Source organism: Xenopus tropicalis, chromosome 1 (assembly GCF_000004195.4).
Source record: "Xenopus tropicalis strain Nigerian chromosome 1, UCB_Xtro_10.0, whole genome shotgun sequence".
In the NCBI taxonomy this organism is placed as follows: domain Eukaryota; kingdom Metazoa; phylum Chordata; class Amphibia; order Anura; family Pipidae; genus Xenopus; species Xenopus tropicalis.
The window spans coordinates 104,115,794-104,135,190 of record NC_030677.2 but is presented as its reverse complement, the minus strand read 5'-3'; the positions used below and the strand labels follow the sequence as shown (position 1 = coordinate 104,135,190).

At 38.7% G+C, this 19,397-nt stretch overlaps 1 protein-coding gene across 5 annotated transcripts in view; it reads left to right on the top strand.

Moving 5' to 3' along the window:
• Positions 1-1,102: 1,102 nt before the first annotated feature.
• The window catches only part of mast3 (microtubule associated serine/threonine kinase 3), a 101,812-nt gene continuing 83,517 nt past the window's right edge, over positions 1,103-19,397 (top strand). For all 5 annotated transcript variants that reach the window (XM_031905219.1, XM_031905206.1, XM_031905211.1 and 2 more), the window contains exons 1-2: positions 1,103-1,156; positions 6,910-6,941. In XM_031905219.1, the coding sequence (XP_031761079.1) occupies positions 1,118-1,156; positions 6,910-6,941 (71 nt within the window). In that variant the 5' untranslated portion in view covers positions 1,103-1,117. The remainder of the gene's footprint in view (positions 1,157-6,909; positions 6,942-19,397) is intronic.

The window sequence follows — 19,397 nt, the reverse complement described above, 5'->3', positions numbered from 1 at the left end:
AAATAAGGCAGAAATGTAATGATTGATTTCCATATATAAACTTTACCAGATTAACTTGCATTATTTTTTAGAATTGCTTATTCTTAGCAACTTTTTTTTATTTTAAGTTTTTAAGACATAGCAACTAGAAAACATAATGGGGTTATGTGATAGATACCTAGAGCAACCATTCAACAGGTAACATTTACTGGTCACCTGTTTAAATGCAAACATCGTATTGGTTAGTATTGGATACTGCACCTAGGCAAATATAGTACCCTTTATTACATTTGGGGGTAAGAAGTGAAATAGAAAGGAGCAATCCAGGGGTAGAGATACAAACAGCATAAGTTACTGAGTATTATATTTTTAGATTTGTGCATTTAGCCATGTAGCCCAAACTGCATCAAACTTAGCTGGACAGTCCAATTTCACTTTTAAAGTAATCATGAAGCACCTACACAATTTTCCTTATATTCAGTAACAATGCAAGTGTGATTCAGGTTCAAGCAGAATGCAGTTCATGTCAAGTGCCAATGTTTTCTTCATTCTCCACTTTTGTCTGAGGTGCTGGTAAATCCCTGAAACAATTACTGAACTATAATTTGCATTTCATTGGCAACCAAGGCATGTAGCATGTGAAGACACCGTTAAATTATATTGAGCAAACGAGGAAGCACTTAAAGGCTGTAATAGAATGAATTACAGTCATTAGCAATATGGTTGAAAAATGTAAAAAAGGAAACTTACACAGAGATAGTTGGTGGAACTAGCTACTCGGTAACTGTATATACAGCAACATAAATGTATGTTTTGCATTATTTCTTTTTTAACCAGAAGAAGCACACACTGCTTATTGTGGCAAGTCACAGTATGAATATCACTGCTTTAGCAAGCTGGAATTTACTGGCACTGGAAGAGTTAAGCCTACTCAGGATCAGCTGACAATGGCTATCCAACTGGGAGGCTGAAGCACTTGAATTACTTCTACTGTTGCTCACTGCTGCCAAAGCAAATCTGTGAAGAATTTAACCAGGCAGCAAAGGAAATCTGTGACGGGGAAGAGAGAAGTAGCCAGAGCAGAGGAAGGGAAAGACATAAAGCTGAAGGCTGAGAGGGGAAAGAAAAGAAAGAAGAGATGGATGAGCCCAGCATCCTAAGGAGGCGAGGGTTGCAGGTAAATGTATCATCTGATTCACTGCATGCTGTCCACCATTTAGTGCTGAAATGAAACCAAGATGTGTGCAAAACTTGTCTCAGCTACTTGTTTTGCAAAATTATGTTTAGATTCTAGGATCAGCCAATGTATATAGCTATTTTCCACTTGGACTTACAAGGCTTAAATATTTAAATTTGTCTGGCTGACCTATGCCGGCTGTTGTTCATTATAGTACAAACAACTAAGAACAAAAAAGAGTACGATGAAAAGGCACAACAAAAGAGTGTATATTGTGATCCTTTTGTTGGGACTGATTATTAAACAGATAATGGACCATGGAAGGAGGTCAAATATATAAAGTTCAACAGCATTAATGTAAGTTTTGAATGTATCACAAGTGAAAACTGTTTTAACATGTTATTAATATTGTGGATTTAGAACTAAGTCTTTATATATATGTAATAAATGATGAAAGTGTTCCCTTTAATTTTTAATTGACTATGTACAAACTTTAAAAAAAAAGACTGTGTGTGCAGCACAGTGACAAGTGGAAGGGGGAGAGCTGAGCCAAAATGGAACTATGTGGGTGCATACAAAATTTTCTGTGCTCTCCACAAATTGTTGTGTGTGCTGGTGACATTATATGTGTGGGTGGGCATTAGCTCATAGCTTAAAGTGGTGGGTTTCAGACTTTGAGCCTCCTGGGTAGCTTAGAATGAACATTGGTAAAATACATTAGGGATCATTTACAGAACCCAGTGTGCAAAATGAAAAAAGTGGCCATTTCTTTGCACTTTGCACACTGCATTCTGTTGTTTCACCACTTCCCCCAAGAATACAAAGTTGTATTGGTGAGCAGCAGGAGAGGGGTGAAATGTAGGTGTCCCGCCACCCCCTCAACTTGTGTGTAGTTTAAACTTACAACTTAAGGAGAGACAGGTCACATTCCCCAGGGTGAAAGTGCTTGATAAGTAAGCATTAAGCTCACCCCTAGAAACTTTGACATACCAGTAATAATTGAATACAAACAAATTGAAAAATTGAACTGCTTATAGGACCCTTTTTCTTTGTTGGCTCTATGTAATTAATACCCAGATGTTAATAAGTGAGTGTAATCACTTACTTTGACAAAATAAGTAAAGTACAATTTTGAGCGCAATAGCCATATTTTCTACCACATTTCAGACTCTCTTGACACAGCTGCAGTACTGCAGTTGTGCCCGATTTACCAAAATGGTTGCAACTGTGCATGTGCTTTGTTGCAAACTAGAAACAGATGCACAAAATGTATTTATTAATTTTTTACCTGGCATAATTTCCAGTGTTCTGCCCGCGAGTGGCATGTCACTCGCATGTTGGCGCAAGGGTGCTGTGTCTAATGATGCTGGGTGCCATAGGAATCCTGAAGTCTCTATGTTCTATGTGTTCTGGGTTATCCTATGCAGTTTAAGATATTGAACTATGCAGACAACCCATGGCATTCTTATTTATAATGTTTTGTCTTTAAACTCAAGAACGTGTAAGAACAAGGTTTCAGTACATTTTCCGTAAATTTGTCAGCAGAATAGCTAACTTTTTATTTGATTCTTGTAATATGTTTTTTTTTGTGTTATCTTGGATAACAGAGGGGCTCAGTGGTTAGTACCTCTGCATTTGAGTCTAGACTTGGCACTAGGTGCAAGGAGTTTATATGCTGTTTGCATGACTTTCCTTCCACATATCAAAAATATACAGGCAGATAATTGGTTTCTGATAAAACTGAACCTAGTTCATGTGAATGTGATAATTACCTGTGTGCAAATTTGCCCAGTGTAAAATGGACCCCATTGTGTTTTGGCTTAGCAATGTGCAGAATGCTTGAGGGTAAATCATTTCCAGAAGGCTAATAATATAAAACATTGTTATATAAAACAAAATATCCTCAGGCAGATTCATGTTAAAAATAACAGTGTTGATTTCTGATGAGGGAAATGCAAAGTGAAAATATGTGAGGGGGATGATAGTGTTATCAATATCTGCTTTGTAGAAAGGTTTTTTCCCCAGGCAAAATGTAATTGCATTGACATCATAAGAGTGTATTTTTCTTGTAACAGTTCTAAGTGAGTCATATGCCTAGTCCTTAGAAAAATTAAAAGGTATAGCTATTCAAGGGATGTGTTCAAACTCTATGCACAATACACAGCAGTGTCTTAATAAAAAAAAAGGCAACAGCAATTGTTAATTGCAACATTAAATTAATAACCACTTGGATATTTATATTTTTGTGTCCTCATTAAATAGATATTATTCAATAGCATTGTTCACCCCAGGTTACTAGTGCCCCCTGTGGACCTTTATTGCAAATATTACCAAAACAATTGCAGCCTACCATAATACATTATATTAAATACCCAATTTCTTTATATAAAAAAACACCACAATTACATCACCACAAGTGTACGTACTTTTACAAAGACTAATAACAAAGCAGCAATAAGTAGAGATTCTGACCTTATCCTGCCCTGTCCCAATCTGACAGTCGCCTTTGATTTTCATATATATTAATGCCTCACTGCTGATGTCAGCAATGGGTGTGGTTTTGGGGACACTCGTCACGAGATAGGGAGAGCGATAAGGGAAACCCACTGGAGGGGTTTTACAGTGATGTAAAAAATAGATAAGGCAGTCGAGAGTTCATACTTTTTTTTTGCTTTTTCATGTGCTGGCTAGCCCCATGTATAGTTACTCTTTTCTTACTTACTCAAATACAGGAGGCTACACAAACTTTGTTTAATTACACAAAGGGACTTTCAAACTTGCTCAATTGATATGTGCCCAATTTTCAGCCTGATATTAGTTGGCAGGCTCGTCAGTGAGCCAATACACTATCGATTTAGTCTGGAGGGTCCGAATTGGCCCATGCATGGCGACTTTAGGATTAATACACATTGTGCATCCTGCACATGTATATACCCCATGGCACTAAGATAGAAAATACTGTGCAGGGTTTTCTGCCACTAGGAGAGAATAATTATTCCTCAGTGACAATAATAGGCCAATGTTTCACCAAACTTTTATGTACCCACTATATAGCCTGTGTCTACTGATATAAAACACACCTGAGACCCAATTACTTTGTTTTTTGTGTTTATTTTGACTCATTAACATTGCCTTAGGACCAATATGTACAAGTTCGTCCTAACCAGACACTTTTTACTCATAGCCTTCAAATCATGTTTTCTGTTAAGGGGATAATGATCTAGTACATGCTTTGGATGTGATTTTCAGGGCTGCCATCAGGAGATTAAAGGGGGTATAGTTGTCAGGAGCCAAGTGAAATTTAAGGTGGCCATACACGCACCGATATTATCGTACGAAACCTCGTTTCGTACGATAATCGGTGCGTGTATGGCATGTCGGCGAGTCGACCGATATCGCAGGAAGCTGCCGATATCGGACGACTCGCCGATCGGACAAGTTTGAAAATTTTGATCGAGCGCCATAGAAGGCGCCTGACCAAAATTCTCCCTTCAGAGCTGAATCGGCAGAAGGAGGTAGAAATCCTATTGTTTCTACCTCCTTACCTGCCGATTCAGCCCTGAATGGTGTGTGGCGGATCTTACGATGTTTCGTGCGACCGATGGTCGTACGAAACATCGTCAGATCGCCACGTGTATGGCCACCTTTATGCTTGAGGGGCCCAGTCAGGATATCTTATTGAATGATGTGGTAGCCTAATACTATTGGCTAGTGGCCTGGCCAGTCCCCACATTAATGTCTTATAGGAGACTGCTCGTCAAGTTTGGGTTTGGAAGATGCTGCTTGTCAGCGGGAAGGATGATGCTTGTGATGGTGGCCTTGATGACTTTGATAATTGACAATCATATTCCCATCTGTGGGTTTAACATGGACACATGTGTGCAATGTCTAGCATTTTCAGTTGTGTAACTACCATACAGCTAACCCCACAACCACAGGGTCTACTGTGGGGTCCCTCTCCATAGCATCTTCTGCATCCTAAACAAATGAACAGGAAGGAGGCATGGCTTTTTCTCATAGGTACGACATTTTTGAGAATTTGTTATGCCCGTGACATTTTGATGCCAAAATGTATATGCTATAATGAAATTGTCATATACTGGCCAAGTTGGGTCTGTTTACACTGGAGAAGAGGCGCTTAAGAGGTGACATGATAGCTATGTATAAATATATAAGGGGATCATATAATAACCTCTCTAATGTTTTATTTACCAGTAGGTCCTTCCAACGGACACGAGGGCACCCACTCCGTTTAGAAGAAGGGAGGTTCCATTTAAATATTCGGAAAGGATTTTTTACAGTGAGAGCTGTGAAGTTGTGGAATTCCCTCCCCGAATCAGTCGTACTGGCTGATACATTATATAGCTTTAAGAAGGGGCTGGATGGATTCTTAGCAAGTGAGGGAATACACGGTTATGGGAGATAGCTCTTAGTACAAGTTGATCCAGGGACTGGTCCGATTGCCATCTTGGAGTCAGGAAGGAATTTTTTCCCCTCTGAGGCAAATTAGAGAGGTTTCAGATGGGGTTTTTTGCCTTCCTCTGGATCAACTTGTAGTTAGGCAGGTTAGGTATAGGCATTATGGTTGAACTTGATGGACGTATGTCTTTTTTCAACCCAACTTACTATGTTACTATGTTACTATGTCATATAACGAATATTTTTGACAACTTTTTTGCTGCTCAGTACTGACAAATTGCTAAAGCTAACAGATACCTTCTATGAATTTGCCCTGAATTGTGATATACTCACAGAAATATTCATTTTGGGCTTGGGGTTGGATTTAATGGGGGATGAAGATTTTACCTCAGGTTTTAATCTAGTTCAAAAGACAAAAATATATTGACCTGTAGAGATGACATGAGGTAAATATAGCACTCTTTTAAAAACCTTTGCACATGGTTGGGCCTAGTTGAGTTAAATGGAAACAAGAAATTAAATATAGATCAATATTAAATTGCAACCTTTAATTTAAGGAGCGAATATACGCAGAGTTACTTAATAGCAGATACTTGAAACGGATACTAAACCAGAAAATACCCTGCCATAGACAATACCGAGAATTGCCTCTGTTAAAACACACATAGAGACAATTATAATGATCAGCATTGTCTATTTTTGTAGCCATGAGATATAGCTGCTACTAGTAGCTATATGTCACCGTAAAGCTTGACATATATCATTATGGGTGAAGACACAAGTAGCTAATAGTAGCAGCTACTTGTCGTGGCTACTAAAATGGACAATGGTGATCATTTACTGGCAATTGTCTCCATGTGTTTTAAAGGTAATTCTCAGTATTGTCTATGGCAGGGTATTTTCTGTTGTTTAGTAGCCATGACAAGCAGCTGCTACTAAGTAGCTCAGTGTGTCTTTGCCCTTTAGGGCAGTGGCACACGGGGAGATTAGTTGCCCGTGATAAATCTTCGCTACTACAGGCGACTAATCTAAATGAAATGCCATCACATCGGCAAGAATGTAAATCGGTGGTGGGATGGTATACGCGTCACTTCGGTTTCCCAAAGTCTCCTGAACTTGCCTCTCAAGGAAAGTGATGCGTATGCCATCCCACTGGTGATTTACATTCTAGTTGGTGGAATGGCATTTCGGGGAGACTAGTTGCCCGTGGTAGCGAAGATATATTGTGGGCGACTAATCTCCCCGTGTGCCACTGCCCTAAGTCACAAGCATCTCTTTAGCTATAAGTTTACAAAACTCATTCATATTGATAGAAATGTTCTATTTTCTTACAGAAAGAGTTAAGTCTGCCACGCCGTGGGAGCATGTAAGTACTACTACTATCATTTATTTTCCCTTCATAAGATGAGAACATGTATTTGTATGGCTCAGGGATGGTTTATAGCCATTGCTGCAATATATTTTCTAGAAACACTAACTAGGAATATGTATAAGTGTTGTTCAGGAAAATGTATAGCTTGCTATGTTGTATATCCCAGGCAGCCCCACAAAAAAATCTTTGGCAGGGCCAGGCTTGCAAAGCATCCCCTACCTGAACCTTCCTCCGCCTGTCTGTCTGTTTGTGTCCCCCGCTCCACAGCCACTTGTGCTGGGGTAGGTAAGAGAGTGGCTGGGAAGGTAAGAATTCTAACATTTATAGAGGAAGCAGACCCCGTGATCTGGGCCCCCACCCTGCGACGGCAGGGTCATCCTCTATAGTTACGCCACTGTTATGCCTTGTTAATTAAATATTAATATATAATATACTGATAGTGGGAGGAAATCTACTAGAAGACCACAAGATGTCACTATTGAAAAGCCAAGAAACAATTTAATCTTCTAACAAGAAGTGTCATTTCAGCCACTAACACAGACACACCATTATTATCTGTACTGAACTAATGTCAGAATCTGTTATACTCAGGCACTCTTAGATGACAACCCATTACCATCAATGAAAATAAATAAAGAGAGAGTTAGTTATATAGTTAACAAATACTGTTTTGTTTTGCTGTTTTCATTTTCTGTATTGGACATTTCTTGACACTGGAGATGATTATAATGTTTTATATGTGTATATCTTTGGTTATGATTTCCAGTTATCTTTCATGTTTCTGAATGTTTATGTCAAAACCTCGATAAAAATAACTAAACAATAAGAAAGAAAATAAGTAAAGAGGAGTAAAAGGAGTAAATGCAGAGTTTGGTGCAAAATAGTCACAAATACCAAAGACTATAGATTAGCCTTTATGATTTTATTTGTTTATTTTTGCTTATTTTTGCTCTGGCAAACAGCACTCATTCAGTGATTGTTACCTTTAATTTTCACATACTAGCAAAGCAACACCTTGCAACCCTTTCTAACCAAAGAAACTATGTTACACAATGTGATTTGACCAACTACTGGGGAGCTTCTGCCATGAGACATGTTGAGAAACTCACCTCAGGCAACAGCACCCAGCAAGTTACCAGGGGCATCAAAAGCCACTCCTGGTTACGTTAAGCGCCAAAATGAAATTTTTCCATATCATATTTTGGCTTTTATAGTGCACTCTCTGCCCTATGGATACACCACCCCTTCAACCCTCTCCAATGTGAAAAAACAAAATGTACAGGGGCAGGAGGGCAGCATTGTCTTTGCTGCCTCAGGGCAGCAAGGAACCCTGAGACGGTGCTGATCAATTGCCTGTTCTGCCTGCCTGCTCAATCATATTAATTTACTAGTGTTCTAAGTGTAACGATTAGTGTAACTCACCATATTTTTTACACAGAGTGTACAACTACTTTCTAGTGCAACTGGCTGAAAGATTTTGCACCAGAAACCAGAGGGACAAATATTAGAGCAGGTTAGTGAATTGCACACAATGGGTGCAAGTTACACCTGCAAGGAAAGGGTGGGACATACAGTTACATGCCTGTTAATCACAACTGGTGCAATTGGGGCAACAAACAAATGGACAATGAGTACTGCACTGTGAGTCTTGTACCTAAAGTACAAAGGGAAGCGCAACTGGCAAACGGGCACATGGTGGTAGAATAGATGAAAACATAAAAGTGGAAGTGCCTTGTATATGACATTTTTATGGGCTCAAGTCTGTGCCTTGAGCTGCAATTACCAATTGTATATAAGCCCTAGGATCTGGGCCAGCTGGTTCCTGCTGCAAATATTATGAAGGTTGAAATGTTAAATGCAGTGCAGAAGCACAGGATAAATTGTATAAATGGTATATAAATAATGTATTCACACTGCAAGTAGCTTGTTTTAAGGGATTCCAGCAGAACCCCTGCATTCTTGAGACACAGAATATGTGTTGTGTTTTAATAGGTGGAATTTTGCACCTATCTTTGCACCTAGCATTATTAAATGACCCTTATTGCTTTATTCTTCTTCAGAATTACAGGATTTAAATTAGCTGTCTTTAAATGGTCTGTTTATTTAATGTCTTATGCATTTAAATGTGAAGTATGTATACTGCAAGCTAATTTTTTGCCATATGGTACTCAAAATGTTTTGAATGATTCTCTGGGCATCAACTATGGAGAAGCAATGCTGGGGCTTATATTTTATTCTGCATCAACCCATGGCAACCGTTGAATGTTCACTTTCACTGTTCTTCCTGCAGCTAGCTGAAAAAAGTTTATCACTTATTGATTGCTATGGGTTATTTCCCAGGTGTCAAATTGCCCAGTGGTAATAAATGTGTCCCATATTCTTAGGGTGTAAGCAAGTGATACCTGCAACCAGCCAGAGCTGTATACATGCCAAAAGCATAGGTCATTGTGCTCTTATCTGGGCCACAAGGATCTGCACATGTGGATGCAGGACAGAGTGCAATAAAACATGGCTCCTTATGTCTGTCATAAACAGTTAAGTGTAAGACCACTGCATTTATACAATATTTAACAATTAACTTTCTTGTAATGTCAGATAGCTGCTGAAGGCTGCAAACAAGAGTAAGGGCCTGCCTGTCATTCCTAGGCACGGCTTTCCTCTGCAACTCACACCCCTTCCATCTGGCTCCTTCCATCACTTTGGCCCCAGGCCTAACCTCTGTTACACCCTATACTTCATACCCCTATAAATGGCTCCCCCCCAGGGAAGCCCCTCCCACTGCAACTCAACACTAATACCCCCCCCCCCACCCCCGCTCTGTACCTCCTTGCTCTGGGGAGGCAGGCAACCCTACTAAACTACAATACCCACAATATCCAACTTAAGTTCCTTAGGTTCTCTTCTTCCTAGTCCTGTCATGGACCTGTCATTCCCCAGTTCCTGGCTCACTACCCACTGGCCTTTCTCTTTTCGCACAATATTGCATCCACATCAAGCAGTGGCTTGGTCAAGAAGTTGAAATACATGTAAGACATTATCATCTCCAATAACAATCTTTATTTCTGTCCAAAAAATTAACAACTGCCATTATCGCTCACTTGTTACAGCTAATATGTAAAATATTATGTGCCATGTTGGTTAAAGGGTGAGCAAGGGGTTCTTAAATTTAACAAGTGATTGCAGACATCTCAAAAGTTTGTACAGTTGGACACAGTTATTGTACATCATTTTCCATATTAGCTAGGTATCCTATTGCTGGTACATGGAAGAGTTCATCTTTTTCTGTATTTTCAGAATGACATTATTGCAATAACCCTGAGCTATAAATGTCCATTTGTTTGGCTCTTTGTTTTATTGAAAATGGTGCCCAGTTATATGAGAATTGTGACCTTTACAATGTAAGAAGATTTTTATAACAACGGATATTCAATAAGCTCATGAAACATGCTATTAAATAATGGGATCCATATTATATAATTAACGGTCAACTTGATTTGCATTCAGAAACAAACCTTTTTATCACTCTAAGTTTAAAATCTAAAGTATTTTCATCAGAACTGAAAATTCGCCATTTACTAAAAGCAGAGTAAGAAAATTCTCATTCACATTTTTTCACCAGCTGAAACTTCTCCAGTGTGGAACTGTGTACATCCGCAAAATTTACCAAGAGCCCCAAAATAGTTTTTTGCCAAGAAATATTTCTTTAGGTTCAGGCTGTTGAACTACATTATAAAGATAAAGAAGCCACATTTGCACCTCATTATACACTACACAGTACAGTACACTACAATTGTGTGAATGTTTGGAGAATTTACAGCAGGAGAAAATTTGCTACATTTCTCTCACAACAGCGTACTTACTATTTTAAATAAAAATTACATGTAGAGTAAAAATTCACCTAACAAATTGAGGCAAACTTTAGACAAGGAAAGAATTCATTCTTTCTTTAATACTTTATTCACTTGTCTGAGATTTTTCCAGGCATAGCTATCAATGGATAAAAGTGAGAATTCAAATGTGCTCCTAAAATCCCTACAAATTAGTAGTGAGTGGTGAAATTTAATTCTGGGAAACTGTGGCCCCTCAACCTACAACTAATGTATTTAATTAATTTAAGAGTATATTGAAATATTCTTAAATTCTGTGTTTATCAACTTCTTAGGGCACATTGACATGACATAAATTATCTGACTCACTAATTTGTTAACTGTTTTTATCAAGGACATTCTTTATACTTGTTCTGGTCGGTTGTAAGAGCTGGAAAATCCACAGCTGCTAACTTAATATAAGAATTGTTGTTATAGTTAGTGTAGTCATAAAAGGAGTATCTATAATTTTACAGGGAATTTATATAACAGAAATGAATATGTACCCTCTAGATAAGATAGAATAAACTCACGAGAAAACTGGTGAACTGTAATCAAACAGACAAGTTCATATAAGAGAACCGTCTTTTATTCAAAAAGCATTATAATAGAACACTATGGGGTTCATTCACTAAAGGTTGATAAAACGAGCGCTATTTATAGCATACGTTAAAAATGTTATCGCTTCTTATTTTTTGTGACTAAAAGTGCAGGCATCATAATGAAACGCAATGTTGTTTGCGATATTTAACTCGCGATGAGCGTTTATCTTGCGTTAATTCCTGCCACATGCGTTATTTCTCGCTGCACACAATATATTTCGCCGCTTGCTATATTAGCGCATGATTTTACGCACGTAACAATTACTTTCGGAAAACTAATGTTCTGAAAATTACCATTTCCCTGAAAACTGGAGGATGCATCACTCTAGGGCCAACACATACTTGAAAAAATCTCACTGCAAAGTCCATGTTGTGTTGCCAAAAGCTCATGAACCACAATTTTCTTTAGGTACCGCCTACCCCAAGTAGGTGTTAATCTTCGCACAGACTAATGCGATATTTAGCACGTTTAACGCTTCATATGTGTTTGTGAATAATGCCTTAGTATTATTTTTATGCGAAAATTAACGCAATGCGAGGTAAATAACGCATTGCGTTTTTTTGCACATGCAATATGCGTCTTAACGCATGCGAAATGACTTTGATGAATCAGAACTTAATTATCGCATGATTTTTAACGCAAAAAAGCATGAGATAAGTGTTATCTCAGTGAATCGGCCCCTATGAATACGGAAAGCTTAGCTTGTGATCAGTGCATGTTAAGCAAATCAATCACATAACTATTGCTGTCCTCTGTCACTTCCAGACATGTCACTTATGCCTATTCACTATTGGCCAACCCAACTCTTTTTTAGGGATCTGCAAATGATGTCCATGACATCACATAGGGGCAAGCACAACCACATATTGATGTCTATGTATTCTTTAAATATGATTATGGGTACAGATCTCCTTTATGGTCTGTGCCACACAATATCAGTCATAGGACAAAGCTCAAAAAACAAACACAATCTGCCATGTATTCTGCACTTTCGCCATCCCCTTTAACAAATTGCCACAGGCCTCTCTGTATAATCTTGGATGCACTGGATTCATGAGGGGTAGGCGGGGGGGGGGGTACAAATGCAAGCTTTTGCACCCTTTAGTGGTTTTGTGCGTGTGTGCGGGGTCCCTGAAAATTACCCGAACATTTATGTCTATTGGATTCAAGTCCCCAAGGAGCCCAGGGATTTTTATTTATTTAATTGAATAGATGATGAATAAATGATGAACTGTGTTTATTTCTATGGTCATGATAGCACTGGTACCATTTGCACTGGTATGATAATACAACTGATGTTGCACAAAACAATTTAGGGCTACATAAGGACCACAGTGGTTAAACTGAAGGTCCCCATACACGAATCGGTCCAAGGGGCCGATATCGGCAGCTACTATCGGCCCGTGTATGGTCAGAACCGAGCAGCCTGGCCGACCGATATCTGGCTTGAAATTGGCCAGATCTCGATCGGCCAGGTTAGAAAATCCAGTCGGATCGGGGACCGCATCGGCTCGTTGATGCGGTCCCCGAACTGACTGCCCCATGGCCAGCAAATGTAATTCGATCGTTTGGCCCCAGGGCCAAACAATCGGATTATTTTTTTTTTTAGCTACTTGCTACCCGATATCGCCCACCCGTAGGTGGGGATATCGGGTGAATATCCGCTCGCTTGGCGACATTGCCAAGCGAGCGGATCTTATAGTGTATGGGGACCTTTAAAATATATCTTGACAGACAGATGACATGTTGGATCAACATCAGTGTCACTAAAATAGTTAGTACACTCCATTACAGAGAAAATAGTTACCAATCCTTTTTTATTGTTAACAGTATATTTAGGGCAAGTAGAAAAACACCATGCCAAAGTTATAGCCAAAGGCCTGGACCTCTCAGCTGGACAGAACATTTCTCAACCTAGGTATTCTAATGTGCAATGAACTAATAATATAGCTTCATAATCTTGTTGTTCCTCAGAGTAATGAATTGTTCCTGAAAGGAAATATCCTATAACCCCAAATACCCCAACATGCCTTGTGAAGGAATATTAGGCCACATAGTAATATCCTACATTGCATCCAATAATTTGCCACAAAACTATCCTCCATATGTGTTATATTATTTGTGTGAGTTTATGTCATATGTAATACCTGTGGAAAATACTTGTAGTTGCAACATCCATTTAAAACAAAAAGATAATTGTATCCAGTAGCTTAGGTGGTTATTTAGGAATGTAATACTCAAACCACTTGATAGTATTGTAATAGAAAGTCACTGTGTTGTGTTTAAGTCTTCCAATAATTTGTAGCACACAGCAATATACAGTATACAGTAGGGCATGTGTAGTGCTGTTGAATGGAAAATGTATAAAATATTCAAAAGGGTGAGTCTAGTGTGATGAGCAGAACGACAGAGAGTGAAGGAGCAAATAATCAGCTGATTGTTGGTGGCAATGTGGTTAGTTGTGACTCACACCCAATATTGTAACTTGCAATATATAAGAGATGCTAAGCGGATAATGCATTGGTGCCATTATACTTAATTTTTTTTTTTACAAAGGGCTATCAAAAAAAAGCAAGGCCGAGTGCTCTTAAACAGGTCATGGAACTTTCAGTTGACTTTTAATATCCTTATATTTTACAAGGCAACATTATTTTTTTTACACACACAAGTTTTAATAATAAAAATGACATCGGTAACACCGGTTATCATCATTAAGCACTCTTTATAAGCATGTATTTTAAAGGATACATGTCATTTTTATATAAAATAATCATAAAGCATTTCTTGACCATATGATTGCAGGATTAGTGCTGTTATACAGGTCACATTACCACATTACTCTAAGGTAACATCAACAGCATTGGACTTGGTACCTACAGCTCACCAAGACTGCCACTGATGGCTGACCAACCCAACCCACCAACTTGTGCATGCATGTGCAACACGCATGCACACCGCAACCCTAGCCCTAACTCAGGGCTTGTACAGACATGTAAGAGATTGTTGCTGGAAGCCTGGGTGATTTTGGACTGAAGGGGCCTACTGAGTATTTTCCAGGTACCTCAGTGGGCCAATCTAACACTGGACACTGGTGCATGACACCCCCCCCACACACACACACACACACCTGACGCTAAAATATAGGTTTACTGCTTCTATACAGGTTACAGAACTCTAAATTGACACCTGATTGGTGTCTGAAGCCAGTTTTGCTATCCTTAATCCTGGGTTTTGTTATTTCTGGTTGGGTGACATTTCCCCTCTGGTTTAGTGCCAAACTCCCTTTAAAATACCTTGTTGTTATTCCTACATTGTCCAAGCTGGCTTCTGCTTATACAGATCCTGCTCAAACCTTTCATTGTATAATAATGATTGGTATATTAACCCTTAGCCGGTATATTTGACTACAATACTTGCTGCCTGCCTTGACCTCCACCTGATCCATGCCTGTACCTCGTTATACATTTTTAGATGGGAAGCACATGCTGGGTTAGTGTGTGGTGTTGTCTGTTACTTCAATCCTGAAATCAATAGGTAAGTGTAATGGTAGGAGAAACATTTCTTTTTTGTTATTACTATGCAATTTTTATTGATAGTTAAAGTCCAGATTTACTAACAGTATAGTGACTATAGTAGTTTGTATTAAGCTAATGGAACTGCTACTGATCTCCGTTTTTCCTCATTAAAAAATAGATTTTTTTTTAGCATACACATTGCATCAGAGTCTCTAAATTGCGCAACTAAATTGAATTGTTGAGACTTTGATCTCTTGGACTGTGAGGTGACTCTGATATTACAGTGTGTGAGGTGGGGAGGAGGGGTCTCCCAGAAGGCTATGGGGCAAATGATTCATGCAGAGGAGAAGGATCCTGCGTAGTAATCGTGTTAGGGAGAAGGCTTGCAGTCTCTGACTCATCCTATTTAGCAAAGCAGATTTTACAGAGAGAAAACTCTGCTGTTTTACATTTAGCAGTTATATATTGTTCACACCAAAACAGATGGTGGACCTGGCAATTATTTTGTAAAACTAGCAGAAGTTCCACATTTAACACCATCATCTGTACTTCCCTCATATAGCTTTAGTAACAAAAGGCTACATGAAAGGGCTCATTTACTTCAGCAAGCACAGTGGGCAGCTTGCACTTTTCCCCACAGTCAGTTGCACCGAAAATCATTAGTTTTTCTCCATTCAAATTGGGCGTTGCTGCTCCTTTTGACGCAAGTTAACCCTGGAGCTACTGTCACCTTTTGACCAAGTGGCATCTCCAGGCACAGCACATTTGTGCCTAATAAGTCAGGCACAGACACTGGAAATGACGCCAGACAGACTTTACAAAATATTCGCTGCAACGCCACCCAGTTTGTGACAAAGCAAATGCGCAACTGCATCCATTTTGTCAAGAGAGCTGCTCATTTGCATCCACAATGATGCTAGAATACTGGGGGAAGAGGAGCATTGTGGGAAAATTGCACTTTGCACACTGCATCTTGGTAAGTTAATAGGGACGAGCGCAAAAAAATGCCCATAGACTGCAATGGCTGCAATAAAATGTCACACAGTACTAAAAATTTGTGCAGCACAGAAAAAGTTACCCATTGGCTTCAGTGCAGGACAGATTTGCTCATGACTATAAGTAAATGTACCCTAAAGTCTTCCATTGTCATGAAGACAGAGAAAATAGTTTGAATCTATGTTTACCACTTTGTACATACCCATATATTATATATGTTATTTTCCTTATCTAAGCATATTGATTGGGTGTACGCTGTGTGGATATTCTTACAGAACTACCACTCCACCAGGTCTGAAGTTGCAGTTCGGCAGAAGCGGTGGTGAAAACATTGATCAATCCCTGACACACAATGCCAAACGATTGAATTAAAACAGCAGGCATAGACGCTGTTGGTTCGATGGAAAACGATGGAAAACTCAAGATTGTGGTCTGGGAGGCCCATCAGTGGTGCCCATACATGGGCAGATAAGCTGCCAAATTAGTCCAATGGACCATTATCAACAGCTGAAATCAGCTCATGTATGGCCACCTTTATTAATTACTACAGATTATTAGTGCATGGTAACTGTGAAACCAGAGCAATTAGCATGAGAATTTAATAATCAGCCCTGTAGCATCAGCTTTTATGATAGGCCAACCTTATTTTCTGCTTGATAATTTGCAACAACCCCTAAGCTTAGCTTTTCAACACTGTTCAGCGTACTCTGGGCATGTGAGTTTTACACTGCTAACAGAATCAGAGATGGGGAGCTCCTGTGACAATTGTAAAGGCCTGGATCACTACTGTTATAGAGAGGCTGTATAGCCTTTCTCTTAAGGGACTTGTGTTGTGTTTGTTCACCACTGAATCTGTTTGCCTTATGCAGTGCCGCCTCAGGGGTCTGGCCTCCTTAGGTGGGCAAGTTGATGATGCAATAACGCTCTCTGCAATAGAAGAGCTGAAATTCCAATTTAAACATCTGAATTTCGGCTCTTTAAGTTACCAGGAGCAGCTTTTTGCAGCAGTGCCCCTGGCCTGATGTATATCAAGCCCACTGTATGCTAAAGATCAAGTCACATTGTATCTTCTTGGAACAATGCATCATGCTATGCTTTTTTGTTAATACAAATAAGCATAATAATAATAAAAACAAAAACATTTATGGGCAATTATTGGAGTTGTTTTAGTTTGTCTCAGGCTTTCAGATAAGAAGGAGCTCATCATACAGACGCTTTATATGTGGACTGGTATATGTACCCTGAACAATGTAGGTCTCTAGAAAAATATATAGCATAAAACAGCTCACATGTGAAATGATGATTCATCTAAATAAACCATTTTCATGTGTCATTGGATAATCCTAAATAGAAAACTGCCATTTTAGGTACTAAATGTAAAAAGCACTGGGATGATTCAATTCAAAGTACAGACAAAAACACCAAGACCACACATACATGTTAGGTCACATCTGCCAATTAATAGGTTTTAAAAAGTTTTGTCTTTTACTCCCGCACTTCTTCCTGTTACAGTTAGTGCTGCATTATTTCTTGTCAGGTGATCTCTGATATATATATTCAAGTTTGGCGAGATTCGTTTATCGGCCACTTAATATAATATAAACTATCTGTTGGTTAAGTCTTCTTTCTGGGGGGAATAGTTTTTGGACCTTATTTACCCTAATAACCAGATACAGTGTCCGTTTAGAAAGATGACTAGTGAAGGGCCTAACTAGAAAGATAAGCTGTAAAAATAAGTAGATTTTAGTAATGAAGATGTTATACAAATAAACACAAACCAGAAAGAAGATACATTCTATAACACAATTTTTGATTTACGGTATGTTGTACATGACAATGTGGTGTCAGAGCCCACATCATCAAACTGCTCATTTTGGCTGGGAACGGAGCAACAGATGGACAATGAGCACATATGCAGAGTGGGAGGACACGCTTATAAATATCATTTAAATATACAATACATTTGCAAATGGGCTGTCGGTAACATTTCAAGGTTCAACATTAGTACTTGTGTGTGCTGGACACTCTTATAGTAATCAACATGTTTTTTGTCTCAACCAAGATACATTTTTTATAAATAAATTTGGGTTTTTTCCTCATTTCGCTAAATATAATAAATAAAGATCTAATTTTAAATAAATTACATTTTAAACCACTTAGCCATTATTTACTCATTACCTTGAGACAGTGTTTACATTTTAAGAGCTTACTTCTTAAACCCTTATCCAGGACCACTTTAATCTGAATAAATGGGATTTTAGGTACAGATGCTATAGGCAAAAAATAGATTTTGGTAACTCATGCATCTGTGCAGTGAAATTCATAAAAAAGCACTATAGGAAAATGCACAATTAAAGGTTAATGTGTAAGAGCCCTTAGGGCAGTTGTCCCCAACCAGTGGCTCATGAGCAACATGTTGCTCACCAACCCCTTGGATGTTGCTCCCAGTGGTCTCAAAACAGGTGCTTATTTTTTTAATTCCTGGCCTGGTGGCAAGTTTTGGTTGCCAAACAGATTCACACTGTCAGTTGCTCCAGTTAAAAGATTGCCCTTCTTATGCCTCTCTTATATCTAGTTAGCAAAGCTATAGGTCCTTCACTGATATACTATTTAAATTTGTATTCTTGAAACAAAAAATCAATTTTTTTATTTGTAATATTGGTGTGTAGGCAGCCATCTCAGTGCTTTGTGGCTGATTCTGAGCTTTCAGAAGGAGCCAGCACTACACAATGGAACTGCTATCAGATAACCAATTGTTTTTTCTACTCAATGTACTTTCTATATGAACTATGTCACATAAAAGAAAAACAGGTGTCTCCTTCTTGGCGCTATTCTCATGTCCACCACTAGGTGAGGCAGTATAGGCAGTTTTGCCTGTTCACCTACTAGCTAAAGGACAGTATGAGCAGTGCTATTAGCCCATGGAGGCATGAGTTCAGGCAGCTGAATTCTTCAGCAGATGTGTCAGGAAGCTGCTATCTGGTTACTTGCCCATTGTTTTGCTGATCAGCTGCTGGGGGAAAGGGAGGGGTGTGATATCACTTCAACTTGTAGTGCAGCAGTAAAGTGTGATTGATGATTAGCAGAGCATCAGAGTCACATGGCAAGTAAGAAAAATGACTATCCCATGTCAAAATTCAAAATTAAATATAAAAAAATCTGTTTGCTCTTTTTAAAAATGGACCTTAGTGAGAAATTCTTCTGGAGCAGTGCTATTATTTTTTTTTTAAAAAAAACATGTTTTCTGATGACATGTTCCTATAATGATATCATTTTATCCCTGAAAGCCCTTTCCCCCTGTAAACAGGAACAATTAGTGGTCATTATTTATTACTTATAGTTTTTGGATTTTTTGCCTTCCTCTTCTACAACTTTCCAGCCTTCACTGTCCCAAGCAGCTAAAACACTGTTAATCTGTGATCTTACAATTGTATTATTGTTGTTACTTTTTATTACTTATATTTCTATTC